We start from the raw sequence: 21,204 nt of genomic DNA, 5'->3' as shown, positions 1-21,204 counted from the left end.
CAGTGTGGCAGATGAAGTGAATGCACGAATCTGCAAGGCTCAGGTCGCGTTAGCTAATTTGAGACACCTACGGCTTCAGGATGGTGTATCCCTGAGACTCAAAGGAAGAACATATCAAGCCGTTTTGTCGCATGGCTGTGAGACTTGGCCTATTCGAGCAGCGGAACTGAGACGCCTCCAGGTGTTCGACAGTTGTTGTCTCAGAACCATAGCTCGCGTGGGTTGGTGTCGGCGAATCCGTAACGAGGCAGTTAGAAACGTGTTTTCGAGTCGGTCGGTGATGATGATCTCTGCAGGCTGGAATGGAGATAACGTGGAGCAAATTAATTTTCTCAGCTTCCGCCTAAAGGATGGTTGTTCATTGACTGATGTCATGCTGTCGGTGATGATGATCTCTGCAGGCTGGAATGGAGATAACGTGGAGCAAATTAATTTTCTCAGCTTCCGCCTAAAGGATGGCTTCTTGTTCATTGGGTCGACATCCACCTCTAAATATATTCCCCGTGGAATAGTAGTGTGTCCCATACTGACAATTCCAGCTCCAGTTAACCTCTCGAACGCTTTGGTGTTAAAAATCTCAATCGTTCAGCCATAGCACCCTTCCGGTGCCCAGTTGCCATGTCACCCGAAGGAAACACGAGTGCTGGGACACTGCTAGGTTGCCAAAGCTTAGACAGGAGCAGTCGAGATGCTGAGGTTCGGTTCAAACCATGGATCTTCCGGTCCGTAAGCTGATGCCCCAACCACAGCTATCTTGAGCTCATTCGGGGGGAGGTTTGCTAAGTTTGCTGAGGCGTTGGACAGACTGCACCACGCCACCGTACAGAACACTGGAGTACCACTACAATCGAGGAACCAAGGTCGACAGAAGAGCAACCAAAAATATTGTACAGGACTGGAAGGCGAATAGCATGGACAAAACTGAGTGCATACAAATGATCCGACCATGATTGGAGTAGCCGATTAGGGAGGAACTGAAAAAGTACGAGTAAATGGTCTGCTAACAGATAGTGAATTAGGACTACTGTTCACACCACGAGTGTCGATAAGTGAATCCGAATTTTCAAGAGAAGCCTGTATTCTGCTTGTTGTGCACAACCATCCTTTAATGCTATGTAGGAGTATCGACAACCCAGGGGCTCCGAAGGATCTGGCGATAGTTGTCCAGGTAGCAGCGTTACTTTTCTACAAACTAAGTTGGTTTAGCTATTCGAGCCACAGAAACCCAAGCGTACTTGAGTGAAAGGTACTGTTCAAGATTAAAAGTGGACGGTGTCCAAGGGAGCCGAGGACTACCGATAAACAACAATGTAGAATGTGATGCAGGCATGGCGTTGAGCCTCACATTTGCTTCTTATGCACATACCACCAAAGTAAGCCCCCGACTATGTGCGACATGTGTGAAAAGGCCTTGACTCAGTCCCAGCAACACGACCTGTTTCCGCTATCCACTTGTTGAACGGGATCTAAGTCAAAAAGTCAAAAGGGAGTAAATCACTCTCGAGAGACCCACGCACGAGAGAAAGTTGCACAACATCCAATGCTTTTTAAATTGCGGGAGATAATTCTGAACGTAATGCAGGCAATTTACGTATCAAATCATTGTATGACCATGATCAATCTGTCTAACAGACTTATGTCTCATGGCCACGTTCGGAGGTAACCATATCGTCGGTATATTCCTGGTGAAGTTTCCTCTCAGCATCCCGGATTCAGTAGACCTCCTGGTGTCCACGTCATCAGCTCTTCAATACTGAAGTAGAACAATGATGGGAAGACTCTGTCGGATAAAATCGTTTAAGGTTATTGCAGAGAGCTCCTGGTACTCTCGCGCCCCAAGGGTAATTCAGGTATGAATAGTTGTCCTCCGAACTGTCGCTTTGTGCCGTGTTGAACAAGCCCAGTTTGAACTGACCGAGAGGAATTTCCCGGGGTCTAGGGAGACCAATATCAGGATTCCCCTGTTGTGACGCTGCTGTTACTCCAAATAGGTTTTGAGGACTGTTGAGTTTGTGCCAGTTGTTCACACATCAAGATTTCGCGCGAAATAACTTATATGGCCGAAAGTTTTTTCTCGAAATCTTCGGTTGCCATCTTGCTGTGCAGTCGTGTTGGAGGTGAATAGTATAATCGAACACCAGTAGTCTTGGACGATCTTAGAGGCAGTCTCAAAATAAATTGGTGTTAAAAAATCGAAGCCACCAATTGGAAGATCCGCACTCCAAACCTGAACTTGACTATTCAGCTGCGTCTCCCTAGGCTGGCAGTATCAGCCATTCGGTTTGCATAATAGCTGTGCACCGAAGAGTTGGTTATACTGAATAGCCTTGACCGCCATCCTTAAGAAAGAGAGGTGGAGGCTTTCGGAACTTGAAGAGGTACACTATAGTAACCTTGGGGCTGAAGCAGGCTTTATCTGCAGCTCGGATTTGCAGACTTTATCTTAGTAGAAAAAATCACATTCTGCAAAATCCTCTCGGTGGATGGACTGGACTACTGGTGTTTCCTAACGAGAACCTTTTGATCCTGTGAACTTGAGCATGCTGTTTTTTTGTCGAGGTGATTGTTGTGTTCGTCATCTCTTCAGTTATGTAGATCGATAAGTCGCAGCTTGTAATTTGATAGAATCATATGAATGGTGTGAAGAAAATTACTAGTGGTATTTCTGTAGATTGTCTCGCATGATGGGGTCTTCGTGATTGTGTGTGGACCCGCCTCGATATGACCGCTAATAAAGTACTTGGAGGGTTAAACACGCCGGGATAACTGTAGCACTACCGAATCTCCTTTCCATACAAATGTTGGTGTTGTCCATATTTTACGCAAAAACCGAAAGGTACTGCTACTGAACTCTCACCCAGGTGGGTGTAAATTGGACGATCGTCAACCTGGTATTTTCATCCGGTTGATTCGGCTCCTTCACCTTCGCAGCACTGCCTACGTATGCAAACCGAATGCATTCTACATCAGAAGCAACTTTATCGCGCCATCCCCCAATTCTACCGAGCTATGCTGTAGAAGGTAGGATAACCACAGAGCATGTAGAAAAGAAAGAAAGCGTTCAGCTGTAGCACCCTTCCGGTGCCTAGCTGCCATGCCACCCGAAGGAAGCACGAGGGATGGGATACTGCCAGGTTGCCCAATCCTAGACAGGGGAAGTCGAGAGGCAGAGGTCGGGTTCGAACCACGGACCTTCCGGTCAGTAAATTCGCGCTCTAACCACTTGGGTCATCTCGCCACAGAGCATGTAACCATCTCGTCTGGCTTAAAGAGGAGCTCATGGACGGGAGGTTCGCGGTTTGAACACACTGTGGGTTTTTGGTTGCTCTGTTTCGAGAGAAGGCTTTTTAGGAGTTCCATATGCACCACTGATTTGATCAATGCTGCTTTGGCGTGGTTGCTCCACCACGAGGGTGGAGTATTGAATCCTAGTCTTGTTCTCTTTAAACCCATCAGCTTCGATATTCGACATATGAAGTGGGCATTGTATCACGCTCTACAAGTTACACTGAGCGTTCCCGAGGCGGTAAAGTATTCTGCTTGCCCATAGTGACAGTGCATCAGTTTCTAGGAGTTTTCTTGTTTTTAAGGACCCTGTCACTGAGCAAGTGGATGCTGTCTGTTGAGCTAACTCAGGAACCACTGTCGATTGAGCCCAGGCTGTTTATGATGCCAAGCATGCCTGTTTGGATAATCTTGTTTGAAGGTTTCAATAGGGAAGAGTTGTAACCTTGTAAGGGGCTCAAATCCAATAGTGGTTGTTTTTGTTCAGACTTTGTTGCGTGAAGAGGTAACCGAGTTCAGGTAGCTTATTGAACCTCACAAAAATGCGGTAACGTACTTCAAGTTACTTCAGTAAACTCTTTCCACTGAGGTGGTTCACTTCACCATTTCAAGAGAATAGTTAAATCTGAATATTCCATTTGAGAAAGTTCTGGTACGGTACGAATAATGCCATTCTTACGTATATGACAAGTCTGTAGTGAGAAGAGAGATTTCGGTGCATGTATGACATTTATTGACATCACATTATCTTGACATATTACGGATAAGCGTTTTCCAGTTTCCTTCATCATTTGGAATTCTTCGCTTCTGAACTTCCAGAATGCCATGTATTGATGGGAAACCATTCCGTAGACAACTCCCACCGGTTGATTTGGATCCGAACGAGTCGGTGTTTTTTTCACCAGTTACTCTGGAGATATTTCGAAACTACGAGTAAGTTTCCGTTGGCGGATGCTAAGATGTCTAGTGTAGTAATTACCCAACTCTGACCTCGCGGCTAGTTGTTCGTTCCTCCGATAGTCTTCGAAGGCTTTGGAACGGCATCCTTCAGTCACTCCGTATTCATCCCCAGCTCAGTCTGCTCGTTTTTGATTCGGATTTTAAGCGGCCAGGTTCAAGGGAAAGTGTAACAATCCTTCTTTAACTTATTTGGGAGTCATCAGCGACTGAGGGGGCGAATCGACCCAGAAATCACTACCCGAAGTACTTGGTTGCAAGAAGATACAGCTCACAACGGCAGAGCGAATTTTTAGACATCTATAATATTTTTCGATTTAATGGTGGCCCCTTTTTGTACATCCTTCGAAATACGATTAACTAACTAAGATAGCCGTTACACCCAACTACATACACGTCTGCTGGTCAAAGCTGGTCATGATTGTGTGTATCACACACACTAGTCTATGATTACTTGAGATCAGAATTTGGTCAGCCCTCTCGACAGATGACACGGTAAAAACACAGTACACCTATTTCTTTTTCTGATTGGCGGAAGAATTGGAGTAGCGGGTCTTCAGAGAGTGTTTTGAGGAAAACGGGGTACGAAATACTCATCTCACCCACTCTCAACAGTAGACGGGCAGACAAGTACCCTAGCACCGTCAGATGTCATGGTGAGTTGTACCTCCGTCTTAAGAGGGGATTCTCTATATGTAGGTTTCTAGCTAGGACGAATAAGGCAACAATACTTCCCTTCATAGGTCTGTCTATTTACTCTTCCCTCAGTCTGGCTCTCAGCTCTTAACCAGACCCTGATCATTTTTCAACTACTCACAAGTAGCTAATGAATAAACTCAGCTAGTTAACCACCAGTAAATTGCGACAGTCCTTGTTCAAATCCTCGTCACGAACGCTAAGGTGAGAGGTTGTTAAGATTTGTGTAGTGCTAGTAGGAACGAAACGGAGCGAGTGGATGTAGAAGAACAATTAGGAGGCAAGGGCGTGTATACGTGAGCGTGAAACTTGTACAGAAGAGAGGAAGGAAACAATCCACTCACAATATCTTGGTCTTGTGCCTGTTGTGATTGATCGTCAGCTCAAGTTTGACCGTATCAGAAGCTTGTTTTGGACTATATCCGGCATAATGATATGCTAGTGAGGTATGCAAGTGGTTTGCTGTTCTTCGAATACCGCCTTGCTTTGGTTCACCGGCTGGTATGCATATCACTATTGTGATGACCACTACAAGATCAGGACATTAACTAAGGCCTTCAAGTTTTTTACTCTATGGTTGGATGCTGTGACCTGCACAGTCATCCTTCACTGTGTCCTCTAAGTACCAGGACAGGGCGTGCCTCCTTGGGCCATTTGTGTTGCTATTACCCTACAGCCGGGGGAATTCCATTGAATATGCTCGCCTGTTGTTCTTTTCTGATTTCGCTCTTTTCGTCTTTTTATTCTGCTTTTCAGTGAGTATTTTGATAGAACTGTTCTCGTGAGCAGCCTCGTTTGGAATTGCCAAATCTGCGGTCGCGGCCAAATGACATTCGTCGACGCCGTTTCCTGTGAGCGCAGCCATGTGGGCACATTTAATCCCTCACTTTCTGCTGGCCTGCTCTATATCATACACAATTCCAGACGTCGACGATTGAGCGAGCTGGTAGAACTGTTATCTGCGTTTGCTAATCATCGGTATTTCATCGGAGAACCAGTATGGAATTGTGTGTTGGGTTACAGGTGTGTTTCTAAGTCCGCTACGCAGGCGTCTTCTTAATATAGTCGCACTTTCAAGGTTTCACTTTGTTTTTCAAACCCCATATTAAGCGCAAAAATTTACAGTCTGCCTCTGGTGCGTGTAGGGCATCGGCTCCTTGGTGGTTTGCACATATTTCTGGTGGTTTATTCATTTCACTGAAGGCCTCCCTTCGCTTTGTCATCATCCATTTTTTGGTCCAGGTCATCTAACTTCCCCGCCTTATCACTTCATGTCTTTTTCCACTTAAGGTCATGTCGCAAATACCCGCTAAACTGATGCGGCGTGATTCAATGTGCAGCTGTCAAGCTTGGAACCTGTATTACTCCACTCTGTGTGTTCGAACTGCTAATGAAATAAGCCGTTGGAGATTTATTGTGTCAGCTGTATGTCTGTTGTGGATACTAAGTTGGTGCCTGCCCATGCTTTACCTGGTGGGTGCCTACGAGATACAATCCGGCAGCAAAAGACATTGAATGGACGACGTTCACATTTGTGGATAGTCAGTTAGGACATCTAAACTCTAATACAACCATGGAACAAGTTAAGATAATTGGTAATGGATCTCAGCTCGAATCACCGCCTGGGACAGCAATAAAAATGATTTTCAGACCCAGCAATGTACTGTAGGTGTTTGATATCCCACTGCAACATGACTTAACTGAAAAAGCGTAGGTAGATGACACGACACGAAGTTACATAATAATGGAGTTTGAACCGATCAATGGAAATATACGATGATATACATTGTAGCAACCTTATGAGTAGTACATTACAAATATACACTGTAGTATGTTTCAATCCCTTTAAAACTGGAAAGTACAGACCGCTTAATGCGACAAGGTCGCCAACGACCGTGAAGTAGTAATATCGTTATGTGAGTCCTTTTGTGGATGGTATAGCCATTCGCACTTTCGCGCATTGGTTATTCGTTTTTAATTATTTTATCTGAGATTGCGACCCGAAAGTTGTAAAGGACTTTGAAATTATAGCCCTATGTTAAAACAAACTTATCATCATTTGCTTATTTCATCTATTATATTACCAGTGATGGTGAACATTGAGACACACTACCTATGATAGCTATTACTTTCAGCTTTTTGAATTAGGGAGTGGGGACAAGTTTTGGGTATTGGTGATGTAGTTATGCTTCCAATGCGTGGACGTAATTGGATACGTGACTGGTACGTTTTCCGGCGCTCGAACATTTCCACGCCCCTTCCTTATCCAGGAAGACTGAAACCACCAACAGTGCTTCCACCGCCAGTTTCTTATAGCTGTGTGGCAGCCGCCCAAAAGGATTGGTACTCTCAGCGATAATGAGGGAATGACGCTAGCTGATCAAAGTGCCTTTTTCACTCAGTTTTCAGGTGCACCAGTTTTTCATGTTCATTCTGAGATTCCTCCTCAATGTGATTTCAGAAAACGCACACCTGCCACGATTCGGCGCGTTTTGTGGGCAGCATCCTTACCCGACGCTGGTCTTGGTCTCGACAGAAAACTCAGTATGCTGCAGGTTAGTGACTATTCTTGCTATTATTCTTATTAATAATAATAATGTCAAAAGCCTGGCATTTATTTATTTATTTATCTGTTGAACCTGTTTATGGTCTGAAATACGAGTGAGTACTGTCAAGTATCTTTTTCGAGGTCTTTTATTCTTCGTTGTTATCCGTTGGGGTGCCTTATCGGTGACTTCTTGCTTTATGTACTTCCTCTTCAGCTTTCTGGTTTGTGCCTGTCACAGAACTTTTCTTATAGCATTGATCATAAATGAGCGTGTGACAGGAAAGGAGTTATTTGGCGCCTACAGGAGTGTTCGTTCTCTACTTTGGAGTTTTCATTAAAGAATTACTCAGTAATGTCGCAATAATGAGTTTTCAATCAGTACACATGTGTCACCACTTATCACTCACCTTAGTTGAGATGCATTACAACCGTAAGCCTTTGGAACCCGTACAGTTCTCTCTACCCAAGCAACCGGCATCCTTGGGACCGGCTGCCGGCCCAACGGAACGGAGAGATGAAAGCATTAAGCCTTACTACTGTAGAGCTAAATCAGGTAGTGTTTTGAACACCGGATAGTGGCGTTAGATTGATATAGGAATAGCTGCTGCTGAAAGAAAGCTGTACATCCTCAATGTAGGGGATGAGTAGTTTTGTTGCACGGGGGGCAAAAGGGGCAATTCAAGACACCATTAATCTTGTGGGTGCAGTCGTCTACGGCCTGTCCTTAGCTTTCCATCTTCGCGGGATGGTTCTTTCCCGCCTTCCATGCAAATTCTCGTCGTCGGCCCTAGGTTGTCTTGGGGACTTTCCTTAGCATACCTACCAGAACTTGAAAGTCAGGCTGAATTTGCTTGTACTCCGTCGTCTTAGAGAAAGCATGGTCTTTCAAAACAATATCATTTGCTTTTGACTTGGGTCGAGTCCATCCTGAGACTGTTACGGTTGGAGAGTTCATACAGTGCGATTACTGCAGAACATCAAACAAACTAAAGTCGACAACGCTATGCACTTACATATGTGTCGTCCTCCAGTACCTTCATCAGGTCAATCCAGGAGGCTGGATAACATCCTTCTTTAGCGGTTGAGAGCTAAAAGTGACACTAAAATCCCCAACAACACCAATTGGGCTCAATAAGCTTCTCACGATACACCATCCTTACAGACTCGGATGAAGGTCAAGGAGAACGTCGAGGTAGTTGGAGCCATTTGGTGCATGATATTGGAAAACCAGGGTAAATGAGGGGACGGGATGGGGACGAGTATACTTTCAACTTAGCCCATGATCATTGGCTTGATTAATGACCCCTGAGAGAGAGAGGTCAAATGTTGCTATTAACTTGAATTCTGGTCTATCCCAGCAGTTTTTTTATCGAATACTCTAACCTAATGTCAATCTGCACAATATCCTATGTGTTTATATACGCCCGATCCAGTTGTGGATCGTAACTCTCAGCGGCTGCTTGATCGCTTGTCTCATTCTGTAAATCCAACCTGCCTTTATCTTCCCGCGTTTCAGTTTGAAATCGACGATTACCTGAGTGAAATCAACATGGAAACTGAAAATGAGAAGATGTTCAGCCCACGTGGACTAGTGTATCATGTGGTGGACGACAAATGTTCTGGTGTTCCGTATCGTCATCAATTTCGGCCCCGGACCATCTTATCATTTACTCGTCTGGAACGCCGTAATCGAGATTTGTTGACAAGGGATCGGATAAAGACGTTTATCAGACACACATGTGAATTAAAAAATGGATTTTTTTCACCAAAGGTAAGCAACGAATCAGCATTGCCTGTTCGTGTTTGCCCTCGGGCGATTTTTAGGCTTTTAATCCTCGATGTCGTGTTCTACCTTCAACTAACTGTCAGTATTTTCATTCCTGGTTGTTAGATCTAACACGTTTTCCATGTTTTCTGCTTATCAGGAATACTTTCAGTATACATCACCGCCAAGAGATTGGACCCTATCTCAATGTGACGGTTTATGCACTCCCATAACACATGGAATATATTAAGTAGTTGAACGCAGTTTTCTTTCCCTCCAAGGTGGGGATTGGAAGAAAGTTATGCTGTTTCCCCGCAAAACACCGCTATTGTGACAGTTGCCCCTGTCGAAGACCCTAGTCGTCCCTAGTCGTCTTTGGGTTTCGGTGCCCTGGTACTGTTAACTGAAACTGACCTCTTCAAACCAAGTCGTAGTTTAAAAAAGTTTCTGTCGTTTCGGTTGATGACTGTTTAAAAGCTATTTGTATTAAATCGAATCTGGATCGATAGTAGTGCCATTTTTCAGAAGGGGTACTCGCAGTGAATGTAATAACCAAAGAGGTGTTGTTTGACGCCTGTTGTGCCAAAGCTTCGGGCGTCACTGATTCTCTGTCGTCTTACGGTGGCACGCGAAACCTTGACTCGTGAGAGTCAAGCGGGATTTCGACGGCTGATGAGAGCCTTGTCGACCTGGAGTACGCAAATGACATCACCCACATCTTTGAAGACCAAAGCGAAGCACAAGCTCTGTTGAATAAACTGACCACCGTCGTACGATATTTTGGCATGCGCCTCGCACCTTCAAAGTGAAAAGTCATGCTTCAGAACGTGTCATCTGCGAACTTATCCCTTACAATTAAAGGAGAATCATTGGAGATTGTGGAAAACTTTACATACCTCGGTAGTTGTATCAGCTCTGACGGAAGTGTGTCTGATGAAGTCAGTAAAAAGCGTTCAGCTGTAGCACCCTTCCGGTGCCTAACTGCCATGCCACCCGAAGGAAGCACGAGGGCTAGGATACTGCCAGGTTGCCCAAGCCTAGACAGGGGAAGTCGAGTGGCGGAGGTCGGATTCGAACCACGAACCTTCCGGTCAGTAAATTCGCGCTCTAACCACTTGGGCTATCTCGCCCCTGAAGTCAGTGCAAGAATCTCAAAGGCTCGAATCACGTTTGCTAATTGGCGTCACCTGTGGCGTCAAAAAGGCATCTCACTAGATCGTATGTACCAGGCTACAGTAAGGGCTGTGTTCTATGGGTGCTAGACATGACGTCTGTGGACAGATGATGTGAGGCTTCTTCAGGTTTTCGAAGCGTGGCTGGTTGTGGATGGCATCAGCGTGTCAGTAACGAGGCGGTTAGAAAACCGGTATTTGGTTGTGCTGCAGGCACCTCAATTCGGGGAAACATCCAGCATCATCGACTACGATGGCTCGGTCATGTGCTACGCATGCCGAAACACCGTTCAACGAGACTAGTGTTGTTCGCCGTGCCTCAGAATGGTGCAGAGTGCGAGGTGGACAACGTGTGACTTGACAGAAAGGCGTGAAAGAGATCACGAAGAGTCTGGGTGTTGTTGGTGTTGTGCGCCCTCTATGATAGGGTCCCTGTGACTCCGTCTGTGCTTGGCTGGAGACGCTGCAAGAAATGGCGGCTAATCGATGTAGGTGGCGTTCGTGCTGTCAGTTTCTTTCCAGATTGTCTGATTAAGCGGTTGGAGGTGTGGGCACCTCAGAATGTTTGACATAGACCAGCACTAGTTCCCCTCCCTCACCCACTCTTTTTCACTTCTCTTCACTGTAGGGCTTTAAATATAATTGTATATGCATCGTATATGTATCTTGTGGCTGGTGGCATCTTTATACAAACATAGAGCGAAAGAAATTCTTCAGGAATCTTCAGAAAACAATCATTCTTTACCTTCTGATATAGTGTGTCACTGCATCTGCTGAATGGATTGGAGCTTACTTTAGTGCGGCGGTTTGTGCACCCCAGCAACCCATTAAGTTGCATTGAGGGATGTTCGGGCAGCTTCTACCAAACCTATCCCAACCCAGGTTGATCCCTGGGTTAACGTCTGACAAACGATCTCTTTGTTGTCCATACCGTGGGTTGAAACACCTGCAACAACTCATTCCTTAAAGAGTGGACTACTGTGCTATTCTCGCGCTGCCCACCACTCTTTCGGTCAGGATCTTGACAGGAGACTAGTTGAGTGCTTTGACAGTTCTATAGTTTATCTTTGGCTATCCAAACAGTGTCTCAGTTCGTCTACTACTGTGACCTGTTCACAAATTTCTCACCTAACCCGCTTCTGGTTTGCGTTTTTATCTCTCCTTTTAGGCTTGTGTTATGCGTCAGTTCAGTCTTTCTCCCTACGGACCAGTTACATGGGTCGACTTGTTCCTTCCTCCTGAACCAAACTGGGAGGAAGTGGCGAAACGATTGCCCAGTAAGTTTTGAGCATGCGCCTCCGTTAGTCGCGTTGTTACCTCAGCTTCACCCTCTGTTTTTCCGTTTTCTCGGAATGCAGACGCGGTCCTTGATTAGCAGCTTACTGCAAGTTTGTTGTGCTGTACTGTAAACAGGTTTTGGATGTGGATTACGATGAATTCCCGATTCGGTGACCACCTTAGGTCAGTCCCGTCAAATGGTCGCAAAAGTTGAGCAAAATTTGTCCCTATGTTCTCAGCTACATTAGTACTTATTTACAGTCCATGGTTGAACGTAAACTAAATACAAGTTTATCTGCCGGATAGCTTCAGAACGTATTACAGTTGTAAGGATGTGTCGTTACCTTGTATACCCACAGGATGTCTCAACAGATGTACGGCGCTTCTTGGCGAGCTGTTTGGGCATGACATCCAAATGTATACAAATCATAACAACGGGTCTTAGCCTGAAAGTTTCTCTTCATCTTTTGTGTGTTCATCATATTTCTTCACAGAAACACCAACGTCGATTATTGTTGCTTCAACGTGACACCGACGTGTTTTTTTACTTGGGCCAGGGCCTTTCACACAAAAGAAAACCGGAAGTGGTGGGGCCATAGTGGCAACTTGTCATAAGTATTCGATTTGTCTACAAATACAACACCAAATCAGTCTGCAGAAAAAAACGTTCAACCGACATGTCAGCGCCGCGAAATTGTAGGACGCAAGGACATCTCGAAGGACATGTGTGAAACTATTGAAAGGAGGAAGCTTCAGTCCCCTTAGGGTGCAAGAATTTGTTATAAAATTTATATGCTCTTGACCGGAAAGATTCATTTCCTTGATCTTTCGATTACATTAGTCTGGACTCATTCGTTCAAGCAAACTATCGACTCCCATTTGTATACTGACAAAACGACGGAGCGGAGTGGTAAATTAAATAAGCGCAATTATTTTTCCCGAGTACGCTTAGTTTCTACAGAACCCGAGTCCTGTTTGCGTTTGCCATAAGGATTGCTACGCGGCGCAATCCACGTGAGTGTGCATCGGCGAAACATCGGTGTTGAACATTGTTGTTTTGCTGTCGATGATGCTACTTGCCCGACTAAGCCATTGCGACAGCCTAACCCTTGGTGGTCTTCAGCTTACCGTTCCACCCATCAGTGTGTACCAAACGGCACAAAATTATGTAATAAAATGGAGTGCAATTATCTGGGCTGTGTTCGCATAACAAATCACTGAAGTGTTCGCAATGTCACACCACAGCAAACTTTCCAAAAGCCTGCGAATATAGACTTTCCTTAGCAGTGATTCAGGGCTCTAACGAGGGGTGATAGAATCTACTGAAGGGGAACGGTAACGGCATTGGGGATTTGTTTACTGTCCTGTATAGATGTGTTCAAACGGCTTGGCTGTTCTGCTGACTCAGGTTACCGCGCACACACTATCCACACTGCATTATCATGCATGTTCACTTACATGGACCCACAGACTGTTTGTTTTATGCGTCCAAACAAAGCTAACGTAAGCCTGAGCCCGTCCGCTGCTCACTGATGTAGCCTGTTGTCAAAACCTGGATAATAGCGATTTGGCCTATCCCACGTTTCGTGGAATAAGCCTCTCCGAGAACATTATCAGTGTCCTGCGTTACGTTGGAATGAAATCCATTCAGCATTAGTTGATCAAGTTTGTGACATTTGGAGAACAAGTTATTTCCAAAGTTTTATCAAGGCTTTTGTGAATGCTATCCTGAATTGTGACAGAAGTCATTCTTTCTCTACTTGCCTTTTTAACACCATACTTGATGGAGACTCCTCTGAATGCAATCAGCACTATTCTTCCCAACGTTTTAGTCAGACTTCCTATTTCGGAGCTTTTTCGTTTTTCGGTGGAACTCAGATGACGTTAGTCTACGAAGCTCATTGGGCGTGCACTTTACATCACTGATCCGCTTCAGTATTGTTGTGCACGTAGTATATGCGAAATATATGTAAGAGTCAGGATAGGCGGGAGATGGTAATGCATGGGTAAATGATAAGCGAAGACCTGAAGAACACTGCATTAGTCTTTGTGGCGAGATGAGAAGCCCCAATTAAAAACAAGACCTCATTTGAACAGGTCAGCATCATAACCTACCAGAGGATGGTGTATGGCCGGTTTGCCATACAGTTGTCCAGTGAAAATGGCGTTTCGTCATTCCATGCAGCCTGTCTACGAATACGGGCCACCCCTTTTTCTGTCACACCCACTGTAAAGTAGCCAACATTCCCCTAGTAAAGTGAAATGTGTGTTAATGGGCCTTTTATTTATGGAGTTTTCATAAGTACATCCAAACAATCACATTTTAGTTGCCTTCACTTGCCAGCAACAACATAATTATGTTGTTTACTCGGGGACTGAGAAAGACTCAGGTGAGACAACCATCCCATTTCAGTCTTTTTATATTGAGGATTTGTTTTGGGATCAGCTGGGCATAGTTGTTTACGCTGTTGCTTCCTCGGCTTACCTTTCTGCAGTGATAATGGACATTGATAGACCGCTCTCCTGGAAGTGGACTCAAGCTGGAACAATGTCCAATGTGGACTGTAGTCAGCGTTCAGTCACACAGCACCAGCCAGGCTCCAACCGGTCAGCCCGCGCAAGTTCACACACACGGAAGCAGATGTTAGGCAGCCGGAATTTTCGTTTTGTTTCAGACGCTGGACATTCTTCCACAGCGCCCTTAGGATCGCCTGACCTGTCAAGTAGGAATTCGCTGTCTTTTTACCTAGGAATTTTGCATATGCAGTTTCCTTCTTGAACTTTTTTTGGCCACCGTGTTTTATGGTAGGCTTCTTGGCCGTCATGCTGGGAATATCAATCGTTTGGTGTGTTGTTCTTCCGAAATCAGAGACCGGCAGCGTAGGTCAGGGCTGCCAGACATTTGAGCCCCTTTCTTGGATTAGGAATCACACCTCCCAGATATTCACGATTTAAACATCGTTTGGAGCTAACATGCAGTAGTTGCCTTCCGAAATGAGTTAGTACAGAGTAACTTAGTCGGAGTGACGGGGTCAAACACACGAAAGGTGAACTATTTGTGTATCTCTCGGCAACCATAATTTAGATGCATATCTCCGGCTTGACAAGGTAAACAGACATCATAAATCACCCTACCACACTTTGCTCAGACCTTTCCCGCGTGACATCTCCCCACCTTCACAGATGTGCCGTTGGTTTAGGCTCACCATTGACTGCCATCAACTGCCACACGACACTAAATTGAACAGATTTCGGGTTGAGCAGTAGTCCGATCCCTAAGTTGTGAGACGAATTTTCCCAGTTCTGCTAAGGGCCACGCTTATGGCTCGAAATCATATCGCCTGTTTTTCACCATTTTTATCCTTATCCGGTTTAGGACGCACGGATTGTCAAGATTAGGTGTTTGCCTGCCGCAGCATACGGCGAAATTTCGCCGAAATTTTATTAGCCGGAATGCAGGATGAACATTCAACCAACTTTTGTTCCTCACTGTCCTCACTGATTTCGTAACTAATTGAGTACCATGGGGCGCAGTAGGTTGAAACCTTGTCTTGCACACAGCCTGTTTATTAACTAATTCTTTCCTCTCACCCCCATGCTTGACTGGCGTTTTCAGCCTTTGATCCAAGTTCAAATCGGTTCACCGAGCATTGGGAACGTCTGGGATTGGAGCGCGAATGGGGCGCAGTACGCCTTAGTGAAGATCTTGATCTATCCGACTTGGTTCCACTGCCGGACTTCCCTGAGGTACATCTTGGTAGATATTGGCCTGCTCGTTTTTCTATCCTTCGATTTTCGCCTGTTCACCCTGTTTCTTGTCTTTTCGTCGATAGTTCACATCATCCATCGCGCCGGAAGACATCGGTTCCACTATTCAACTTTTTGAATTCCTCAATGTGTTTGGCGTACATTTGGATCTGTTTTTTCCCAACGAGACTCCTCCGGACTGCCGTTGGATTAGCACGTCTTCTGGTGCTGAACAAGATTCCACTACCTCCACTTCTCTCCCATGGTCTACTCTGGTCAGTAGTTTAACTGAATCAGATCCAACCGGTCCGCTGGCTGACCTGTTCATCAGTCTTCTGTGCGCCATTCGAAAACTTGATGTGGGTCGCTTGTGATTTTTCTGACTGCGGGAATTTACACTACTTTAATTGGTTTTGGCTCTTCCGCATTAATTGGCTTCCACTGAGGAAACACATTCAGGCGTCCCACACCGCAAATCTGCACGCAAGCTTAGTATGCACATTCAGACCGTGTTCAAAATGACGCGGTTCACGTATCTACGCTTGTGTTCGCTTCTCTTTGTCATCTCATGAGAAGGAATTTGCTGTCCACTTACTTTCAAATTAGGGTGGTAGACTATCACTCCAGAAGCAATTCGCTCCAACTAACTGAACGTCAATGTCGATTGGACGAATGCGTCATTGGTCGGCTTCGGGTCATACAAAGCCATGGTCCAGTTGGCCAGAATGTGAGCCAATCAGGCTCGGAGGTTTCTACTCAGTGCTTCTCACCTCAACCCTGTGGAAAACCTTGTGGTGACCCAGTAATTGCAGTTTTAGCAATTTTTCTTGGTCTCAAGCTATCACGCCTTTTGTCATACCATAGTAGCTGGGACAACAAGCTATGGGCCAACGTGAGAGTTGCAATGCCGTATGCATTACTCATCGCCTTCCAGAGAGGAGAGGTCACTGGTCACGTCCAGTCCACGGTTACGCAGTGCTTCTCGGCTTTTCAGCTTACATTCACTCCGCTTACAAGACGCAATATCGGTCCAAGTCACTCTGAACAGTGATTATAAAAGGACATTATACATTACCCGTTCAACGAACATGCATAAATGGCGGCTATCCACTAAATGACATTTGTAAGGCATCACCGGCACCATGCTGCAACACGGTGAGTTCGGTGTCCTCTTTTCTTAGAAAGGAACAACTACAATTAGCTTCAAATTGGCGTTACTCGCCAGCATCGAGCCTATAGATGTAGTTCCAATTTTATCCAACTTTGGCGTGCTGTGTTCACCCAAGCATTCCAGCTTAGCGGCTTACCTGATAATGAGCAATGATCAGTCGGAATAAAGAGGATGACTATCAAACAATGGTGTACTTTCAGTCGCGTGCGCACACTATCGCCAAGACAGCATTGAGGATATGTATATGAATTGCTGCATATTTGCCGTATCCACCATTTTGGTTTGCAGACGGCGGCAACTCAGATAGGTCAACCCAGAGAGAACTTCACCATTATAACAGCCATCAGCGTCGCTGTCCCGTCGTTGTACGTTTCGCCAAATTCGATTCATGAGTACCGATTAAAACAGTTTGTCAGATTCGGAAGTGATGTAGTAATGGATTCTAGAAAATCTAGTTGCGTTGTTGAGTGGCTTGGACCTATTCGAAGAAGGTTGAATCCCCCCTTAGAATGAATTACTCGCCCGTGAGGACGTTCGTTATAGTTTCCGTCCATGCTTCTTTTAAAGCCGTGGTTCCCTCAGTCTTCAATTAACCGGGTGTGAGAATATTTGAGTTATATATTGCTCGCTGTGCCCAAAAATCAAGCGTTTACCGTCTCAGAAATAACGGAATGATGTGAATGAGTCTCTTATTACTGGGAACATCGATATCTTCTTGAAAAGTCATCACCACTTGGCCACAACCACAATATTAGCCCACCGTGATTCTGTGCCAGTTGCTCTTGCTCAATTTGTCATGATCATTTTCCTCCCATCCTTTCACAGCCAGTTCCAACTCTGCTCATTTCTTTAGGTTGATGCAAGCGCAAAGCAGATGGGACCGACAGTTCTTGCTGCTACGTACGCTGCTGCAGCGGCCGTAGCTTCCGCTGAAGCGGGCGTGAACTTCGGCTCTTTTACAATTGGTCACGCGTCTGACTACGAGGAGGTCTACGAAGAGCTTATATCAGGTGACGATGGCAAGGAAGTTCTACGTGTACTCGGCGAAGCCGGAGCAGCCACGCGCCTAAACGAATTGGTCGGTATTCCCAGTTTGGCAAGTAATCAAGCAGCTGGTAAGGCTGGCATGGTGATTCGGAACCTTGAGGAACTCGTATTGGATAATAGTGCTGCGTCAAAGGAGGACCAACAAGCCCCGGTCACACTGAGTCGTAACAGCACGGCGCGTGCCGCCACAATGGCGATATTGGCTGGTGCAACTTCATTGTGTCCTTTGGACCGAGCAGGTCTTTCGAAAGCGTTGTGGCTGCACATCAAAAGTTCACCTGCCCGGATTTCTAGTTGGCGAGGTCAAACTCGCGGTATTATACGGCCATTGGACGACCCGGCCTTCATCCTTGCGCGGGATTCGCCTGAACTGTTGGACAAGTTAAATACTGGTACGTGTTTTACTGTGATTTCATTCTTCGGGTTCTCACAAGTTTGGCTTTCAAGTCCCGAAATTAAATGTTTTTTCAGTACTTTCGATAATTACGGGATATGTAAAATTCATATCTACAAGGTTCTTGTTTGAACAGTCCTTCTGTCCTGGTACGATTGTTATGTTTTTTTGCCCAAGGTGTGTCCAGCATGTGCTAGAGAGATGGTAGAAAACGCTCGCTTCGCATATGTCAAATATCTGGATTTTTTAGCCCCACCGGTCCGGGGTCACGTGCGACCGTTCAGCGCCAATGAAAGAGAAAGTCAGGTTCAGTGTCCTCTTCTTCTGGTGTGGACTAAACGGAATACACCCACATAAGCAGGGGTTAGACTTCTCAAACGGGAGTGAATACTACAAGTTCCTGACGAACTGGGGGCTACTTTGTTTCGCTTTCCTAGAGATAGAAGTGTGAACCATTTTCACTTCTAATTACTGGAAATTGTGAGCTCATATTGTAACTTTGTATTCTTTTTCACCCACCCAGTGTCTGTCTACGAATTGACCGTCCGTGAAAAGCTCCAGCTGCTGTCGTGTTTGATGGATCAGCTCCTACTCTATTCGCACACACGTGATCGTTTCGAACATAGCTTTAATCGCCTCCGCCTACTTCGTAGCCAGTTACGTTCAGCAGACGCAGTGGACGAGACCGAACCTGAGCAGACTGCTGGAACATCGAAATCGGGGCAGACCTCTTCCAAAGCAAAACCTGAAAACTCCGACGACGATAACCGGTCTTCATCTGTACGTGAACGACCCAAAAACGTTTACTCTAATCGTCCATCTAGCCGTGGTGGAGATTCTGACGTTCCTAGGAGCAAGTCATCTCAAACGTCTGTTGAGAACGTTTCGAGGTATGTAGAAACGGGGCTTGGTTATCTTTTACACGCCACGTGTGACGTATTATGTTATCATTGTGGACGTCACTGCCAGGAAACTATTAGTCAGTATCGGAACACCCTTTATCGACGGATATAGAAAACCCTATCTGAAAGTGTCACTGAAAGGGTAGCTGAAACCGTGAATTTGTGCAAACTAGTCGTTAGGCTACATAAGGATTAATTTAACAATTGTGTTGAAGCATCCATTTTGCTCCGTGGAGAAATTCTCTTTCTGACACGTCACCAGGTGATGACTAATGCGTGTAGTAGATGTGGTCGAAATGAATGATTTATCCAGCCCGGACTTGATGACGAATAGCCGAGGAGCATTTTGCAGCTATTTCATCCTCTATCATCATCACCCGTGTTCGGAATCATCACCAGTGCGCATCCCGCGAATCTCCAGAGGGACTCGAACTTGCACTATTCCGGCCATCGGTTGAAGGTTAAACTGTTCGGTTACGAGCGGCCGACCAGCAGTGTACTGACTCGCATTCAGTGCCATTCTTCCTTCATTCAGGAAATTCGCGTCAAGTGGGCACTTGTTGGTTAGCTCTTCAAGTGGCGACTTCACGCATATTAGGTCCACTAGTCGTGTAAATTCTTCCTAAGTAGTAGCGAAGTTTGTGGACCTTGCTTTCTCATCATCCTATACAACCTTCCTGCTGTTCCGGCGCAGTTATGCTGGTTAGTCAACGCTAAAGAGGGAAACACTGGGCTCATGTATCGCTTTTATCGGAGCCCGTCAGCAATACATCTATGGCCGTACCGCAATCTGAACCTTGGGTATATGACATTATCATCATTCATTGGAAAATCCTCTCATCGTTTTTGATAGTATGAGTAGATTCGAAGATTTCATTCGAGGTTTTGTCTTGTAGGTGAATGCGATTTTGTACAGGGAATCGTCGAACGCTTCAGTAATTAAATACTAACCTGAGGGTCTGGGGTTCCAGTCCCACCCTGGGAATTCGTCAGAGGAGCACTGTTGACGATTCCCAACAAAGATGAAACCGCTGTATGCTGCTTTTTGGCATCATCAGCATCATCATCATCAACGACTGCATGACAGTGTTCAACACCAATGCTTCACTGCCGCACAACCATGACTTATTTGAAAGCCTTATTGTAAAGAAAAGAATAAGGGTGGATGGGGGAGGGACTTAGTGCTAGCTTAACACAATCATTCCGAGGTGCCTACACCTCCAGACACTCACTCAGGCAATCTGGACAGAAACTGACAACAAGAACGCCACTGACATGGATTGGCAGCCATATCTTGTAGTGTCTCCAACCAGGCTCAGTGAGGATCACGCGGTCCCCATCCTGGAAGGCGAGTAGCATAGATTTCACCAGATGGAATATCGGGTTTTCGAGAGTTTTGCTGGTCACAGAATAGTCGCAGGGGGGCTGATGTCTTTATTAGACCTCCTGAAGCGGGTGCAGACTAATTCTACCTATCTTCTGCATCTGCTGCTCAGCTGGATGATTTCGCCCGTTGACTTGTTCAGACAACCGTCTCACCACCGACGGATGGTTGTTCATCTTACTTTTAGTTACAGGTCTGGTTTCATTTCCTCTGTATTTACAGCCTATTTCTTTCGCATCTGTGCTATTGCTCCAGCTTTCCACTTGCTCCAGGCTTTTTATTCTTCTTTTTAGTGAGATGCCCTGCGCCACTGTGCAAACTTCCGTGAAACCCAATCTTTTGGTATTGGATAGTCCGGACGCAGATCTATTGCAGTCCGTTAAAACTTTACGAGCACTGATGGAGGCATCACGAGGTTGCTGCTTACTTCCATTAGGACAAGATCGCTTCTATCGGTGAGCTTATCATTTATTATTACTCATCTCAGCTTGTCAGCCATGATTAAAAAGAGCCAGATGAAGCTGGGTTATAATCTGGCGATTACCAATCAAATGTTTAGGTTTTTCTTTGAACCGAAGAGATTATATCGCTTCGGTTGGTGATACAACGTTCGCAGTCAAATTCCAAGGTCACTTCATATGCTAGCGACCAATGCTTTCCTGTACAGTAACTGAATTCCTATGGCCATCTATGTTTCCGGCACAACTTTTGTGATTGTGTTCACCGAAATCGGAAACCTGAATGATTATAGCCAAGACGTCAACTACTTGCAGAATTTTAAATTGTACAGGACCAAAGTTTCTTCCAAGCTATGTACTAGGTGCTAGCTTTTAGGGAGCCTCGCGACAGCGGAGAGCC

General features: G+C 45.5%; 2 protein-coding genes across 2 annotated transcripts in view; one reads left to right on the top strand and one right to left on the bottom strand.

The window, feature by feature from the left end:
- The window catches only part of T265_13665 (hypothetical protein), a gene marked incomplete at both ends in the record, with an annotated part of 46,293 nt that overhangs the window by 6,142 nt on the left and 18,947 nt on the right, over window positions 1-21,204 (top strand). Inside the window, 14 exon segments of the mRNA XM_009169946.1 lie at window positions 44-353; window positions 590-726; window positions 3,026-3,297; window positions 4,105-4,218; window positions 5,695-5,961; window positions 7,400-7,493; window positions 9,003-9,257; window positions 11,592-11,700; window positions 14,197-14,424; window positions 15,318-15,448; window positions 15,535-15,807; window positions 17,473-18,058; window positions 18,584-18,950; window positions 20,640-20,801. Coding sequence (XP_009168210.1) covers window positions 44-353; window positions 590-726; window positions 3,026-3,297; window positions 4,105-4,218; window positions 5,695-5,961; window positions 7,400-7,493; window positions 9,003-9,257; window positions 11,592-11,700; window positions 14,197-14,424; window positions 15,318-15,448; window positions 15,535-15,807; window positions 17,473-18,058; window positions 18,584-18,950; window positions 20,640-20,801 — 3,305 coding nt within the window.
- On the bottom strand, window positions 5,609-5,803 carry T265_05021 (hypothetical protein; the record flags this gene model as incomplete). Its single annotated transcript, XM_009169921.1, has 1 exon — window positions 5,609-5,803. A coding segment is annotated over one exon (195 nt), but the record flags the coding sequence as incomplete, so codon positions are not given.

Source organism: Opisthorchis viverrini (genome assembly GCF_000715545.1).
Source record: "Opisthorchis viverrini unplaced genomic scaffold opera_v5_91, whole genome shotgun sequence".
Classification (NCBI taxonomy): domain Eukaryota; kingdom Metazoa; phylum Platyhelminthes; class Trematoda; order Opisthorchiida; family Opisthorchiidae; genus Opisthorchis; species Opisthorchis viverrini.
Note: the sequence above shows the minus strand (reverse complement) of the source record. Positions and strands in the feature narration are given on the sequence as shown.